A 16,091-nucleotide genomic window follows, 5' to 3' on the forward strand; every position below is an offset into this window, starting at 1 on the left:
GGAAGTCTGGGTTTTCTCCGCGTGTGGGGGATTTCAGGCTGGTGAACACGGGAGTGGGTTCAGCCCCAGCCCCAGCCCCGGTGGTTCCGAAGGCCCGGTCGTGCCCGGCCGCCCCTCCAGCGGCTCTCGGCAGCGGGGGCAGCACCAACCCCCTCGGGGGGCCCCCAGAACCCCAAGGAGGGCTGGGGGGCGGCTTTGGGATTCTGCGGCCTCCTGCTGGGGTCTCAGGCACGGCCGCCTCGGAGCGTCTGGGCCGCGGGTCCAGCGGAGGGGACGCCCCGGTCGGAGGCCTCTACTGTCGGGCCAGGCGCCCTGCCGGGCACGGTCACCTACGCCTCTCTGGCATCTCCACAAACACATTTTTAAGATTCTGTGGATCTATAGGTCATGTGAAAAAATTGCAGGGAAGTTAAGGAAATGCCCAAAGTGACAAAGCAAGCCAGGAGGCTGGTTCCCTGCTCTGTCCTTTCCATTGCTCTTTGACATCCCAGGGGTCACACGCCGGCCAGGGGACAGGCAGGAAGATGGGCAGGGGGGCCCGGGCTCGTGAGAGGGTGACGCTCCGCTGGCTTGTGACAAGTTGTCGGCAATCTCATTTCAATGCAGACCCTCGCGGGTCAGGACGCTACATGCCTTGTGTCCCCGCTTCCCTGGTGTCTGGTGTGTGGCCTTCCTCTCCCCTCCAGGCCTGAGCTCATTGCTCTGCACCCTGAGGATTCTGACAGCACTTGAGTTTTAGTCTTGCTTTGACGACTTACGGAAATCTCGGTTGTTCCGTTCGGACCTATTCTATTTAATTATAATAACTATTATTTTTGGAGCACCTCCTGCATGCTAGCCCCGGCCTGACCACTTCACCAACTCATTCAGTCCTCGTCCCCCTTTCACAAAGCAGGCAAAGGAAGCGGGAGAGGACACCCCGCTCAAGTTCACCCGGGGGGCCAGTAATAGGACCAGGCTGACTGACGCCTCTTTGCCCCCTCGTTCCTTATTTTGACGCGACGACTGCAGCGGCCTTCGGTGGCGCTGGCTGGAGGTTAACAGGACGGGACAGATTCTGGGCCTGCGGGGAGTGCAGGGTAGGAAAGCCTGCAGAGCAGAGAGCAGCAGAGACAGTCCCTCTCCTCCACTTCATCACACCTAGTCCTGTGGCAGGTAAGGCCCAGGCCCCCATCGATCTCTCGGAAGAATCCTGGATGCACCAGTGCCCTCCATTTCCTCTCCGCATTTAGGTCTAGTTGGGCCCTGTTTCCACAGGTGAACACAGCGCACATTTTGTGTGTCATGCTCTGGGCCCTGGACCACCCTACATTCTGTCCACTGAGACTGCATTTACTGCCCTCTTTCTCCTCCCTAAACCAGGTAAAAGCCCACGTGACAGCTGCCTCGGAGAGCTCACCCACCTCAAAGAGTTGCTCCTGGCTTTTGCTGGCATTGGGGAGCTGGGACCCAGCTTGGGGTGCCCCTTGTGAACGATGCCACAACCTCTCCTTACAAGGAGAAGAGAGCCACGTGCAGCTTCGGAGGCTGCGCATGCCCATCCTCTCAGTTACCTGGCACACGCTGGTACTGCTTGCCTCCTCCTAGTACCTCCTGGTTCTGTGAACACAGAGCGGGGTGGCTTCATTAGGAGAGTCCCATCAATTTACTAATTAGCTCTTTTCCCTTGAAACCTATTGTGAAGTCTGAAGTCAGGCTCAAAATCAATATGGAAGCCCTGAAAGTCACACTTGTATGGACAATATAAGGTGGAACAGCCTCCAAATCAGATTGACCCTCCTAGGAGTTATTGGCCTAGACCCCATAGCTGCCAGGGCTCTGCACCGAGGGGGGCTGCAGGAGGGAGGCAACATGACGAAGCTCCCAAAACAACCAGATGTAGAAGAAGGGACTAAGTTAGGTTTCTCTTCCCTCCCTGGTTGCCACCATCCCATCCCATCCCAACCCTTCCCATGCAGCCTCCCACGTCACAGAACAATGGGATTTTCAGAAGCTGGCTTGTTCTCAACGTAAAATGGTTGAGATGTCAAAAACGATAGCCAAGGTCACCAGAAACAAGACAGCCAAATTCCCAAATGCTCTAAGTTGCCAATGTCAGAAGGGCATCCAGGCACGAGGTGGAGGGTCTGGAGGCTTCTCCTCCTTAGAGGGATAGGCTGTGTGACTTCCTCTTTCTAAAACCTCTCTGCATAACTAAATAGCAGTGCTCTTCAATTTCTTGAAAAGAAACATCTGTGGCTTCCGTTTTTGGGTAGGAAAGGCATTCTCCTTGAATCAAAGATTCAAGTTATCTGGAAATCCTTTTTCTTCAGAAAATCTCCAAGCCCAGAGAGCCCAGAATTCAAATTAATGATACATTCAGGGACCTCCCAACTTTTCAGTATTGAAATTTTTATCATTTTGACTCAAATGACATATATACTATCATTGGGCCCTGTCTATCCCCACCCCCGCCACTTTTTTTTTTTTTACCTTCAGTGAAATCAGAATATATGCTAACTTTAATTCACTCATTTATATAACTGACGCAAAACTTTTGCGTTAATAAATAGTAGATAATCCACAAGTAATTTCCATTTGGCAGTGAGTATGTGAAAGCTTTTCCTTGTACTACTTTTACCTGCCTGTTTAGGTTTTCTTCATGGTAAAGCTGACCTTGGCTCTGTTCTCCGGGGGTTAGTTTTGTTCTCAGCCGGTGGTAGGGTAGTAGTTCTAAAGCACATTGGGACTCTGCAGAAGCCAGACCAGGGAAAAGACTAATTTGCCAACTCCCTCCAGGCAGCGACCATGACTTTGCTTCCCACATAGCACCTTGCATGCATCAATAACCATTTTTGATTGAATGAAATAAAATCAGTTGCCTTTGTATTTTGCTAATTTAGTGAAAAGCTTTATTTCTCAAAGGGAGAGCCAAAGTGAACAGCTAGAGAGTGGTTTAACTGAAGAGATTTTTGTAATCATGGTCAGAAGTGAACAGTACTATTATCAGCGCTCGACATATCAGGCTACAAGATATTTCACAATTTGAGACACAAAATGGGACCAAGTGTGTAACCTTGATAATATTTACAACATTGCTCTTTCTTTCTCAGGACCCAAACTTTATCTGGTCTGTTAAACCTAGTTACAAACAAGGTAACTTTTTTCTGCTGTCTACCCCTTGCTAAATTTATATTCCATACATGGAATAGGAGTCTGGAGTTTCTGAATGTACTTGTTAAGGTACTTGAATAATGGTTAAGAGCATGCAATGGTGGGTTTCAGAAATGGGGAAATGAAGCAGGAAAATCCCTTATTCAGGACATCAGACTGGGAAATAAAGCTAGATGGCATCTGACTTGATGGCATTAGTTCATCCCAGTTGCTCTTTACACTAGCTATGAGCCAGTGCAATAAAAACTAGGTTTAACAGGAACCTCAGTCACAATCCAGACAACTGAGTATTAGTCCTAGAACCTTTCAGTATCTATGGCATTTGGGAAAAAAAAAGTTTCACCTCCTTGAGTATCTCGTTTTTGTCATTTTACAAAATGTGACTAAAGCCTCTTTGTAAAGTAATAGATATAAATGCCTAAAACTTCGGGCTCCTGGGTGGCTCAGTTGGTTAAGCATCTGACTCTTGATTTTGGCTCAGGTCATGATCTCAGGGTCGTGAGATCGAGCCTCATGTCGGACTCTGTGTTGGGTGTGGAGTCTACTTAAGACTCTTTCTCCCTCTCCCCTTCCCACCCTGTTCTTGTGCATTTTCTTTAAAAAAATAAAAAAGAGGGGTGCCTGAGTGGCTCAGTGGGTTGAGCATCTGCCTGAGCAGCTGCCCAGGGTCCTGGGATCCAGCCCCACATTCAGCTCCTTGCTTGATGGGGAGCCTGCTTCTCCCTCTCCTTCTGCCTGCCATTCCCTCTGCCAAATAAAATCTTTAAAAAAAAAATTAAAAAACAAAAACATGACCTAAAACTTATTAAAAAATACTGTGGTCATAGGTTTTTAATAAAATGACCCAGTTCCAAGCGCAGCCTAGAGAACATCAGGATGATAGTTTGCAGTGCAGCCCGCCACCGCAGCTGCACCCAACAGTGGGGACACCACCGTGAGACGGTGCTTCCTGTAGGAAGTGGCAATCAACTGGGAAGAGGCTCCTCTGGGAAGTGCCCGAGGATAGAGAAAGGCTTAGCTGCCTGAAGGGGAGCTCTTGCCTGGGCAGTTTGGCCTTAGTTTGGGGATGATGGGGCATGGAATGGGGCCACTGCATCGTGTTCAGAGCATTACTTCTCAGCCAGTCCCAGGTGCAGATCCCAGCTGCACCTGCCGGCTGTGCCCTCAGGGAAGGAGTCAGCCCTCCTTTGCTGCAGCTCCTCCATGTGCCGAGCAAGGGTAGAGGTGCCCACCTCGACACAGCGTTATGAGAACTACACGAGAACACATATTAAGCACCTTGCACCGTGTCTGGTATGTACGAACACTCAGGAAAAAAAATGAAAAAAAAATGTATACAGAAAATAAGCTGTTACTTCTGATTACTATTTTTTATACCTTCTGACAATTTTCCCAACTTCAGCAACACAAACGACTGCTTTTTGAGGATCAGTTTTATTAAGGGTAAGTTCATAGGAAATGACAATGGCCTGCATGGAGTAGCATTAGGAAAGCATCCTCAGTAGCATTAGGAAAGGTGCTGACGTGGCAGAGATCTTAAGGACGGGATGTTTCAACTTGTGTTTTTGTAGATGAGGGAACTGAGGCCCAGAAGGGCGACCTCCGCTGCAAGCTGAGCATAGACTCCAGATTTCCACACTAGGGAGGAGGCACGCATGAGACAAAGGCAGGCCTCTCTTACCTTTGTGAGCGGGTATGAATGTGATGATGCCAACTGAGTCAGGGGGGAAAGGAGGCAGGCAGGGCTGTAGAGAATGGGAAGAACCAGAGTGACTTCCAGGAATCCCAATATGGAAACTTGGAAAAGTGGGGACGATCATGGGGCAGTCAGTGAGAGAAGTTGTTCTGATGCATTGGTTTAGTTTTCAAGGTTGACATCTTGGAGGAACATCTAAGTGGGTGTCACCCATGGGCAGTTTCAGATCTAGAAGTGGAGCTGTGTTGTCAGGGCTGGGCCAGGAATAAAGACCAGGGAGAAAAATGTGTGGAATTAAAAGATGCAGCTGCGTTCAACAAGCTTTCCAGTGTTCAAACAACAGACAGTGGTGGAAGAGACCCAAGGGTCCAGAGCTGAGCTGAGAGGGTCAGTTAAAATTGAAAAGGGAAGAAGGAAACAACTCTGAAGAAGGGGAATGTTGGGCAAAAGAGCCAACAATTTGGTTTCAAGGTGGGCGCAACTGTCAGGTGTGAAATTCAGGAAGGAGGCCGGGCAAAATAAAGCTGGAAAAAGAAATCATGTGTCCTTTGGATTCAACTAGGAAGCAGCCGCCAACAAGTAAAAAAGCAGTTTCTGAGGTGGGAAATGAAGCAGCCTGAATCCCCTATTCAAAAAATTAGGCTGGGAAATAAAGTAGGAAGGTATTTGACGATAGTTGGGAGAGATGACGGAGCAAAGTAATGGCTTATTCAAGGTAAAGGACTCTGTGAATATCCGAAAGCAGAGGGAAGAGATGAAGGTGGAGAGATTAAAGCTTTGGGGAAGTAGGAGATAAACCCGAGTAAGAGTTCTCAGGAGACAAAAGAGCAGGAGATCAAGGCAAAGTTGGACTCACTAGCATTAAATCCTCAAGACCTCTCTCCATCTCCATACATTGAATGTTTTGAGTTTGAAGTATGTTGGGGGAAAAAAAATAAAAGTAGTAGTAGTATGTTGGAACTTTCGGAAATCTTAGGATATTTACGAGGACCTGAAAGTTCCACTTACACACTTTTCATTTTATAAAAGAAACAATTAACTGAGGTTTGGGACTGGTTTCCTCTGGTGCAGTGTGAACATCCCCGCCCCCACCCAGCGCAGCTGGCATCAAGTCATTACCTGTGTCATTATTTGCTTAGAGCCTTTCTTGTTTGATGGATCTAAATGGCACACGGGGCAAACCCACATGTGTGCTTTGAACCCAGCTCCCAGAAACCTGTGCAGTGCCAAACATATAAGGGGAGTCTGAGAAATATTCGTTAAACTGGTGAATGAAGAATTAGTGTATGGCCTCTCCCACAGAAAGCACACTTGTATCCAGGGCGAGAAGGCAGGATTTGCCTTATTCTCTGGAAGTTAATTAGGCAGCTTAACAAGTGCATTACCTCTTTAAAAACCATGTGGTTAAGGAACTCTGGCTTTTCCTGAAAGCATTTCCAGTAACTTAAAAAAAAAAAAAAAAATCACACATCCCAAGATATCATCAATACTAATAGAGGAATTTGTCCTTGGATGCAGATGAAAAGCAGATTTAACCAGAGAGTAAGACGGTATGCAACATATTATTATTTTCTGTGCTGACTCAATGCAATTTGTTTCTACTTTCCTATCTGTGAAATGGGAATAATGCTAAGGGGTATTGAACATAATTAAGATTGCAAAGTCCCTCTAGCAGAGTCTGATGCCTTTAGGGTTAACTCTGAGTATTATTTCATAATTTGCTTCCTCTAAAAGTCTCCAACTTTGTACATTATTTTGATTCTAATGCAATTAGGTAACAAAGATGGTTTACCCTTTTATAGCTTTTCCATCTAAAAACCTTACTAGTCACCCAAAGCTGGTAATTGCCAAGATTCAGGAGGCATTATTACATCAAGTGCAATCCATAAATATCTGCTGACTAAATAATGATTTAACATGAACAGTAGCTTCATTTCATCCTCATGAGAAATCTCAGGCTCAGGAAGGCTGAGCTCCTTGCCCAGCCTCACTCAGCATCTGCAACTCAAATCCAAGCTTTCTGATGCCTGCCTCTAGTTAATTCGCATATCTGCAGCTTATTCCAGCTCTGATTTCTTTTTCCATCAGGAAATGATGATCAGAAGCCCTTCACCGAATGGTTTCTTATCGTGCTTATGGCAACCATCTGCTTCATTTTGTTAATTTTCTCCCTCATCTGTAAAATGTAGGTATTTTTTTTTTAATTTGGGGGTTTCCAAGGACATCTGAGTGTTTTTACACTTTTGCTGTCTATCCACTAGGGTTCTTCTTATCAGATAGAATTTACAGTGCTTTGGTGTCTTTTGGATAGCCTTTCCAAGATGAGCATGGACCAAATTAAAAAGTGAGAAATATCCTTAGGCAATTACTGGAAACCAGACAGAGCAAAATATAGCCCCTCAGTCATTACCACCCGTCTTGAATTTGTTGACAGTGTATTTATTTTCTGTATTTATTTTACCTTCATGTTCTTTTGATTCCTCTACTGCCTTCCCACCCAGTCTTTGGTTGTTTTAGGTGAGCCACTAGCAGGCTGCTTTTTCAGCTTGGGTAAAGGAAGGCAGTGCCCCAGCGACTGAAATCACCCCAGGGCCTCCCACGGTAGGGTCTCCAATCATGAGGGGCCAGCTCTTACCCTCACCCTTTGGTCACCTGGTCCCTGACTGGCTGATTATCCTTTGGTCAAATGCAGATTGTGGAAAGGTCATGCAGACCTGGTGACTAATCCTGAGCCTACAAAGGGCCCCATAAGAACTCCTCACCCACTTTGGCATTCAGTGAGGCAAATTGCCAATTAAGAGGCTTACAAACATGTTCTGTCTCCATCCTTTCATAGTTTAGACAATTACTTGGGTTTTAAAGAGGTTCATTATTATGAACATTAGGTTCTGTGGAGAGTGGCAGTTCAAAGGAAAGGAACAAGACCGTCAACTCTGTGAGCCAGCATAGTTGGGTAAGGGACCGTAGCCGGTTTTGTAGTTAGTGGTGGGATACCAAGCACTTCCAGATAACCCATTTTCACAGATGAGGCCTGAAAACACAGAGCAATGTGAAACAATTACCATTGTGTCTTTCTTGGGTGATTCAGAAGCCACATCATACCCCAAACTAGTATTACAATATAGATATTTATAACTCTTGGTCAATAAAGTTTCTGAATTTATAGAACAGCAGGTCCCGAGATCAACTAGGTCAACTTGTAGAGTAGATCCTGACAGACAACGAAGGATGTTCTTGCTCACCTGATTCTTTGCTTTCCTCTATTTTCAGAGGTCACTTATGGAACAGGTTGTTTCCACCGGTTCCGGCACCAAAAAGCAGTATTAAAGATTTCTTTGTAATCGTCAACTCTGAGGTAATATTGAAGGTTCTTATGATGGGTCCTATCTGCTGAGGGTTGAGTCTTCAGGGATCAGTCAAGTTACTGGTTTTCCATATTCCTAGGCGGAGTGTCTCTCCAGGGGGGCCAGTGACTTTATGCTGCTTAGTCATTCTGCTCTTTGGCTCGTGTTATGTTATACATGTTCATTACTGCCTTGGAATATTGGAAAGGTCCTGCTCATTTATAAGGGTCTTTGCCAGTCAGACTGGAATTTTTTCCATCAGCCATCTACCCATATAACTGATGGGTAAAGGAAAACAGCCCATGAGCCCTGACTTCTTTTTCTAGCAAAGGGGCATAGACGAGATGGACCAATGTTCTGTTTAGCTCTGATGTTTTTTAAGAACCCATGTTTCTGCACATAGGCTTCACTCAATGCTCACTTACCTATATATGGCTGCCCAATTGGTCTGGCATCATTTTGTGGAAAAAAAAAATCATCCTTTCCCCAGTGAATGGTCTTGGCATCTTTGTTGAAAATCAGTTATCTATATATGTGTCGGTCTACTTCTGGACTATTATTTGCTTTCATTGATCTGTTTGTCTATCTTTATGCTAATGTGGCCTTGATTACTATAGCTTTACTGCAAACCTGGAGATCAAGTAGTGTAAAGCTTCCAAACATGATTAAAAAAAAAGATTTATTTATTTTAGAGAGAAAGAGCATGAGGAGGAGGTGGAGAGGGAGAGAGAGAATCTCAAGCTCACTCTACTCTGATTGCAGAGCCCTATACAGAGCTCAGTCCTAGGACCTTGAGATCACAGCCTGAGCCAAAACCAAGAATCAGAAGCTTAACTCACTGTGCCACCCAGGTGCCCTCAAGTGTGATTTTTTTCCCCCAAAGTTGTTTTGGTTATTCTCAGTGTTATATTCTGCATTCCCATATAAATTTTAGATCAACTTTATTTCTACCAAAAAAACTGCTGAGATTTTGGTTAGGATTGTGTTGTATTATAGGTTAATTTGGGGAGCGACATCTTAAAAATGAATCTTCCAATCTGTAAACCTGACATATTATTATACTAAACAAGCAAAAAATATCATATTTAGGTTTTAATTTTCTCAGCAATATTTTATGATTCTCAATGTACAGTTATTCTATACTTAGTCAAATCTGTCCTTAAATTGTTTATTTAGATTAGGGGTCAGCAAACTTTCTCTATGAAGAACCAAACAGTAAATACCTAACTGCCAAATGGTTTATCTCAACTATTCAATGCTGTCGTTGTTGTGTGAAGGTAGCCATAGTCAGTATACAAATGAAAAAGCTTGGTTCCAAAATAAAACTTTATTTACAAAAACAGGCAATAAGTCAGCTACCACCTACAGGCTGTAGTTTGCAGATCCCTGATGTAGATCAAGGTGTTTTCTTAGCAATTTAGTTTGCTAATAAAGTGATTCAGGGGATCCCTGGGTGGCGCAGCGGTTTGGCGCCTGCCTTTGGCCCAGGCCGCGATCCTGGAGACCCGGGATCGAATCCCACATCGGGCTCCCGGTGCATGGAGCCTGCTTCTCCCTCTGCCTGTGTCTCTGCCTCTCTCTCTCTCTCTCTCTGTAACTATCATAAAAAAAAAAAAATTTAAAGTGATTCAGGAATGGATGAATAAACTGGTGATTATTTGTGGGGCAGTTAAGGGTCAAACACTCACTGAAATGGATCATTTCAATAAGCTGTGACATTTAGAGTTTTCAGTTTGGGTGTTCGGAATAATTATAGACCATAGTAGTTAGGACACTTGTCAAGCAAAGAATTGAGTCAGACAGAGGAACTACTCCGTCCTTGCCTCCATCCTGTGTTCTCCTTCATCAGGGAATAGGGGGCTTTGCTTTTAACCCACAGCTTTTCTGGAAGAAGAGTGGCCCCCAGTGTGAAACCTTGTTTTGTTTCACGTGAATTTGTGCTGTCTCTCCCTCCTTGCTCCAGAATACTCATCCCTGATAAACTGCATTTGATTTAAGCAGCACCCTGAAGTCATTTGTCTTACCTCTTAATGGAACATCTTAATGCTGGTATCTCATTTCCCTATAGAGCCTCCAAAGATTTTCTTTAATATTCTGAGGTTGGTGAAAGAAACTGGCTTAAGAGCTTATTGTATAAACTTGTGGTTTGTTGTTAATTAAAATCAAGTCATGTGTGCAAAATAACAACGTGGGGTAGACAAGCTGGTTTCAAAATAAGCAAAGGATTAATGTCAGAGCTCAGCGCTGCCAGGCTCCTCTTAGACAACTTACTTGCTTTTCACATTGTTGAGTTTCATGCAAAAAAAAGACAACAGACAGAGAGCGACAGAGATAGCAAGCAGAACTCAGAAAATGAAGTGTTGCCCGATACTGTCTGCCTCGTGGCCTAAATGCTCCACCTGGGAGAATGTGCAAGTGCAGAGCTGAGCACAGTCTGGGACACATGTAGCAGTGCCCCCAGCCCATACCTCTAAAGGGGAAGCCCTTCCAACGCACCCTTGAGGTCTCTGCTAGAAGGATGCCGGGGAGACCCATTATATTACTGGCAATGACGGGTTGGCACCACACTAGAAAGTGGGGTGAGCAGGAAAAGAAACTTTTGACTTTTTTACAACCTGCAGCTCTGAGCTTGGTGTGGGCACCCAGAGTCCTGGGATTTGGAGTCTATCTACCATCCCCGAGTTCTCATTAAGCAAGTGTTTGCTTGTGCAGACCCAAGTTAGAAATTGTTCTGTAACATTCAAGAAACATTACTGGCAGGGAGAGATGGGAGGGAAGGCGGATGGGGATTATCAATTAGGCCTTTATCAATTAAAAAAAGGATTTTTGTTTAAAAAGAAAAAGTATCCTGTGTTTTAAATTTGTTAGAGACCACTTTCCAGCTGCTCCTTATTTCTACAATGTAGCCAGAGAGGATTCCTTCCAAAATTAAGTATAAACCATTTAAGTTCTAGTACGTAAGGCAGAGGGCATGTCTGCTGTCACCACATGCTCCATGCACAGCAGTGTCCAGGCAATAGTGGGTATTATAGGTATTAAAAATGTGTTGAATGAGGGGCACCTGGGTGGCTCAGTGGGTTAAATATCCACCTTCAGCTCAGGACATGATCTCAGGGTCCTGGGATCGAGCCCCGAGCAGGGAGCCCGCTTCTCCCTCTCCCTCTGCCCCTCCTCCAGCTCATGCATGCTTGTGTGTGCCCTCAAATAACACCTTTTAAAAAGTGTTGAATGAGTCAACAAGGTACAGAAAGTTTCTAATTAATAGCTTTATAATAGCCCAAATTAGACAAACACATCTAGATTTTTTTTTTTTTTTAATTTATGATAGTCACAGAGAGAGGGAGAGAGAGGCAGAGACACAGGCAGAGGGAGAAGCAGGCTCCATGCACCGGAACCTGACATGGGATTCGATCCCGGGTCTCCAGGATTGAGCCCTGGGCCAAAGGCAGGCGCCAAACCGCTGTGCCACCCAGGATCCCCAACACATCTAGATTTGAGGGGAAATTATCATAAGCTCTGAATGGAAAATGGTGGAGCTATTCAATGGCGCAGCCCAAGAATATATAGAGTATTACACGATGTTACACAGAAAGCAACTTATGAAGCTGACTATCCATTTGCCTTCATTTAACTGAAAAGATAGCTTTGTACCTAGGAAACAAGGCTAGAGAGAAACAATGGGTTGTGTTTAGGAGATAAGATTTTGTTTTCTTCCTATTTCCCATATTTTCTTAGTGAACATTTACTATTTTTATAAGGAAAATGCCCTAAAAAATTGTAAAGAAATCCAAAGCACAAAAAGTGTGCTAAAAGACATCTAAGGGAGGATGTTTTGTTTTACAGAAAACTGTTTCCAGTGAAACAGAAATTGAAGTCATAAGTTATGTGGAAGAGCCTGGATTTGAGACCCTGGAAGATTCTGTGTTTTGATTGGCACTGTAACATTCTCAGAAATGAACTCACACTCACATGCCTCAGTGATAAGAAGAACGGGAACTGTTGTTTCTTGGCCAAGAAGAGTTCTGGATTTACTGAACACTCGGTTTAGCTGCAAGGCAATACTCCCAGACAAATCTCTTAAAAGCATGGATGCCTCATCAAAGACTCTGTACTCATTCAGGGTGATTGATCAATCTGACCATTCTGCTAGGTCTTTTCTCCCCACTCTGCAGGGCACCAACTTCTCACCTGCCAGTCGTGGTGATTTACATTACGTACCTCAAACTTTTGTGCAAGAGACAGTTTTTAAGGCTGATGTCAACTGGCAGAGCTGGTTTTACAGCTGAAGCTGCCAATGGTAATACTTAACTGAAATATCAGGAAGAAAGCATTTTGTACCAGCCTGGAGTTAATTACGAACTTAGATTCAAGGCTGTCTTTCCTAGAGCAAGTGGGAGCTTTTTTCTTTTTCTTTCTTTTCTTTTTTTTTTTTTTAGTATTCTAGAATACTTTTTCAAGAAGTGTATGGGAGGCAGAAGGTGGAAGAGAGAGAGAAGGCTTATCTTCAGCTCTATAGGTAGGATTTAGGAAGCACAATTTGAGGCAAACTCGTTAAAAATATTCAGAGCTGATATGTCACTCCAGACCAAAGCAGAGAATAGGATTTTGTTTGAGATTATATTCTTGAAGGCAGCCTTGATATTTGGGAATATACTGAAGAAGGCGTTAGGTAGAATTGGGTTGGAAAGGGGATTGCTCAATCAAGAATGAACTTTCTGGAGAGATGTTTGCTTACAAATATTTTAGAGCAACTTCTCAGGTGCTGTTCAAGTAGCTCTGGGTCAATCCTAGCCTTTTAGGTTTGGAAGGCATCCTACAAACATCCCAATCTAAACATCCTCCCATATGAGTCTGCATTGAGATTGGAGGCTTCTGTGATGGGGAATGGGCTACTGGTAGAAACAAGTACATACAGGTATGTCCAGGGCAGAGCAGAGGTAGGAGGAACAATTAGTACTTGAAAGGACCCCGGCAGTGCTGCTGGTACCTGTCCTGGAGTAGGATGCTTAGGACAGGGAGAGGTCGTAGTGTTCAGACCCCCCATATGATAGCACATACCGGATGCTTTTCAGAGTTGTTTTAGTTAACGGGATTCAATAATGGGACATACTGACTACCAAATACTTCCAGAGGGTGTTCTTTTGGTAACCATCCATTGAGACTAGCAGGGAGTTGGACCCAGAACAATAGAGACAGCAGTATGACACCTACCAGTTATTGCCTGTTTCCAAGTATTATGGGCTGAATGTTTGTGCCCGTCCCCCTCCAATTCATGTTGAAGCTCTACACCCCAATGTGATGGTCTTAGGTGGTGGGAGGGGGCTTTGAGAGGTGATTAGGTCATGAAGGTGGAGACCTCATGAATGGAATTAGTGCTCTTTTAAAGGGCCCCCACAGAGTGTTCTTTCCCCCATGTAAGGATATGAGAAGTTGGCATTCTGCAACCAGGAAGAGGGCTCTCCCAAGAACCCTGCCATGTGGGCTCCTTGAACTAGGAATACCAGCCTCCAGAAATGAGAAATATATTCCTGTTGTTTCTAAGTCACCCAGAGTATGGTTCTTTGTTATAGCAGCCTGAGCAAAGATGCCAAAGGATAGGATCGATACCATATACTCCACACACATCCACCTCTAATCCCGAGAGACCCACATCATTTCTAGTACTGCCCCATTTTACAGATGCAGTCACCAAGAAAACTGCATACTGAAGGTTCAAAGCCCACGCAATCCCAGTGACGTAAAGAGGACTGCTGGAAAAAAGCCGAAGCCTGCTTAGAGGTGGGACCAGGAGAGCATGGCCCATGGAGGTGCTGCATTCACTGGCCAAATGTTTGATTATCTGACTGATCCAGAATCTCTGTGAATGTGCTCAAGAACCTGTATTTTTAGCGAACATTCTTAGACATTCTGAAACTTGCCAGTGCATTAGAATCACCTGGAGGCATCATTAAAACAGATTGTTGGGCCCCAACCTCAGTTTCAGATTGAGTAGATCTGGGGTGGGGTCTGAGATGCTGCATTTCTAGTAAGTTTCCAGGTGATGCTGATGCTTGTTTCCCAGCCATACTTCACCAACAGTAGCCCTGGGTGTTTCTGATGAAGACCAAAATTTGAAAACCAGCCGTTGAAGGAATAAGTGATGGAAAAATTCTGCCCCAAATTGCCCCTCTTTTGGGCTTACTGCTCCCTGTCTGATCTCTTTCACCAGAACCTGGAAACCTAGGGTCCTGGTCACTGCCTCTGTGAGGAGGCTAGAGGAGAAAGAGGAAGCTGCTGCCAGTTTGGCTGGTTCTTCATTGTTGGGTGTGGTGCTCAACATCAGCGATGTCTCCCTCAACCTCAGCGACCAGCCATCACCTACGTACTGAACCAGTACCACCATCTGGATCTTGGTACAAGTGGTTCATGTGGTTCAGGAGCAACATTGCATAGACCATGTGGTCTCCTCAGTGCATTAGGATCTTCCTTTTCCTCACTGCTCAGCTTGCGAACTTTTGCCCATTTTTTGAAAACCATATCCCACAACACTTTCTCTGTGAAGCCTTCAAAAACGGAGTCTGGTTGATCCTGCCTGTGGGTTTTCATTCTGGACCTTCCGCCCCTCTCTCAGAGCTACTGTATTATAGGATACACCATTCACAGTTTGGATGTCTCCCCAAAGTGTATGCCCCAGGAGGATGACCCTCATGTGAAATTCATCTTTTTATCTGCAGTGTCTAGGACCAATGGACGCTCTCAAGCCTCTCTCGACACTGGCACTGTTCCCAGCATGCTGTTGGAACTGAGTGATATTTGGCAGCGATCACCAAGGCCTATAATAATATCATGGAAAGGAAGACGGGTGTCTAATGAGAATATGATTGGAAATAACCAGGACACACATGTGTGCCCGACCATCTGGCTCGTGTGCCCTAGGTCTCTTTTTGCTGATGATATGGCTAAGTTGTGGCGTACAAATGCTGGATGAAAGGAGTTAGGCTTTGGATGTGGCATGTTTTGAGCGGTCTGTACAGTTTTTACTAGCCTTGTCATGACAAATCAAGAGTGTGAACATTCTCCTAACAGTAAATACCCTCGGCAACAAGTTGATGAGACATTGGCACCCACCTCTTCCTGTCTCCCACCAGGACAGGATAGAGGGCCAGCTGTCTCCTAAAAAGCCATCAGTCGCATGCTCAGAACAAACAGTGCTTCTCTAGATATCCTTTCCAATAAGGATTTTAGTCCAACGTCTTTCTTTGGCAGTTGCAATTCTCCAAGTGCAGCATAGGGAAAGTGCTGGGGAGACTGGAAGGAGAAGTTCAGTGTGCCAACAGCACAACCATCTGAGCCTTATTGAAATGCCTGAAGGCCTCAAGCTATTTATGCAGGCTGGGCAAGACTTCCACATGGGCAAAGAACATCCTGATTAAAAATCCAAACGTTTTCATAGTGAGACTTGTATGTGTCGGGACCATCTGTTGGTGGAATTAATAAACCTTAGGTGCTAATTTGTTAAAGAAAAAGTAGGTGTCTAGAAGCGAGAACGGAAAACTGAAAACAATCCTTGGTGGCACGAGGCAAGGTGCAAAACCTAATTAGAAAAGGACTTGGTGTTAGCCCAAGGATCTTTGTGACAATGACCGTGCAGCTATTCCTGCTTCCACACCCTGCAAATCAAGTTCCAGGATACAAACTTTTGGAAAGCCATTTTTTTAAGACTATTATGTTGAACAGAAGATAATCTTTTGTGCCAGCATCCCCTCTGTTTTAGGTAATACATGTGAGTGTAAATTCACTTCAAAATGAGAACTGTTTAGCACAGATGACAGTGAATTGTCTAAGTACACAAATCGAACGGGAGTACATTCCCCCCCCCCCCAAATATTCTCATTCTTTGTCCTCGACATTGCCTTTAT

General features: G+C 44.8%; 1 protein-coding gene across 1 annotated transcript in view; it reads left to right on the forward strand.

The window, feature by feature from the left end:
* IL5RA (interleukin 5 receptor subunit alpha) overlaps nucleotides 1-13,738 on the forward strand; it is a gene marked incomplete at its 5' end in the record, with an annotated part of 35,441 nt that extends 21,703 nt beyond the window's left edge. Inside the window, 3 exons of the mRNA XM_025451617.3 lie at nucleotides 6,938-7,034; nucleotides 8,120-8,204; nucleotides 12,037-13,738. Of these exons, the coding sequence (XP_025307402.2) occupies nucleotides 6,938-7,034; nucleotides 8,120-8,204; nucleotides 12,037-12,123 (269 nt within the window). The remainder of the gene's footprint in view (nucleotides 1-6,937; nucleotides 7,035-8,119; nucleotides 8,205-12,036) is intronic.
* Nucleotides 13,739-16,091: the final 2,353 nt, after the last annotated feature.

The sequence above is a fragment of the Canis lupus genome, chromosome 20 (genome assembly GCF_003254725.2).
Source record: "Canis lupus dingo isolate Sandy chromosome 20, ASM325472v2, whole genome shotgun sequence".
Taxonomy (NCBI): Eukaryota; Metazoa; Chordata; class Mammalia; order Carnivora; family Canidae; genus Canis; species Canis lupus.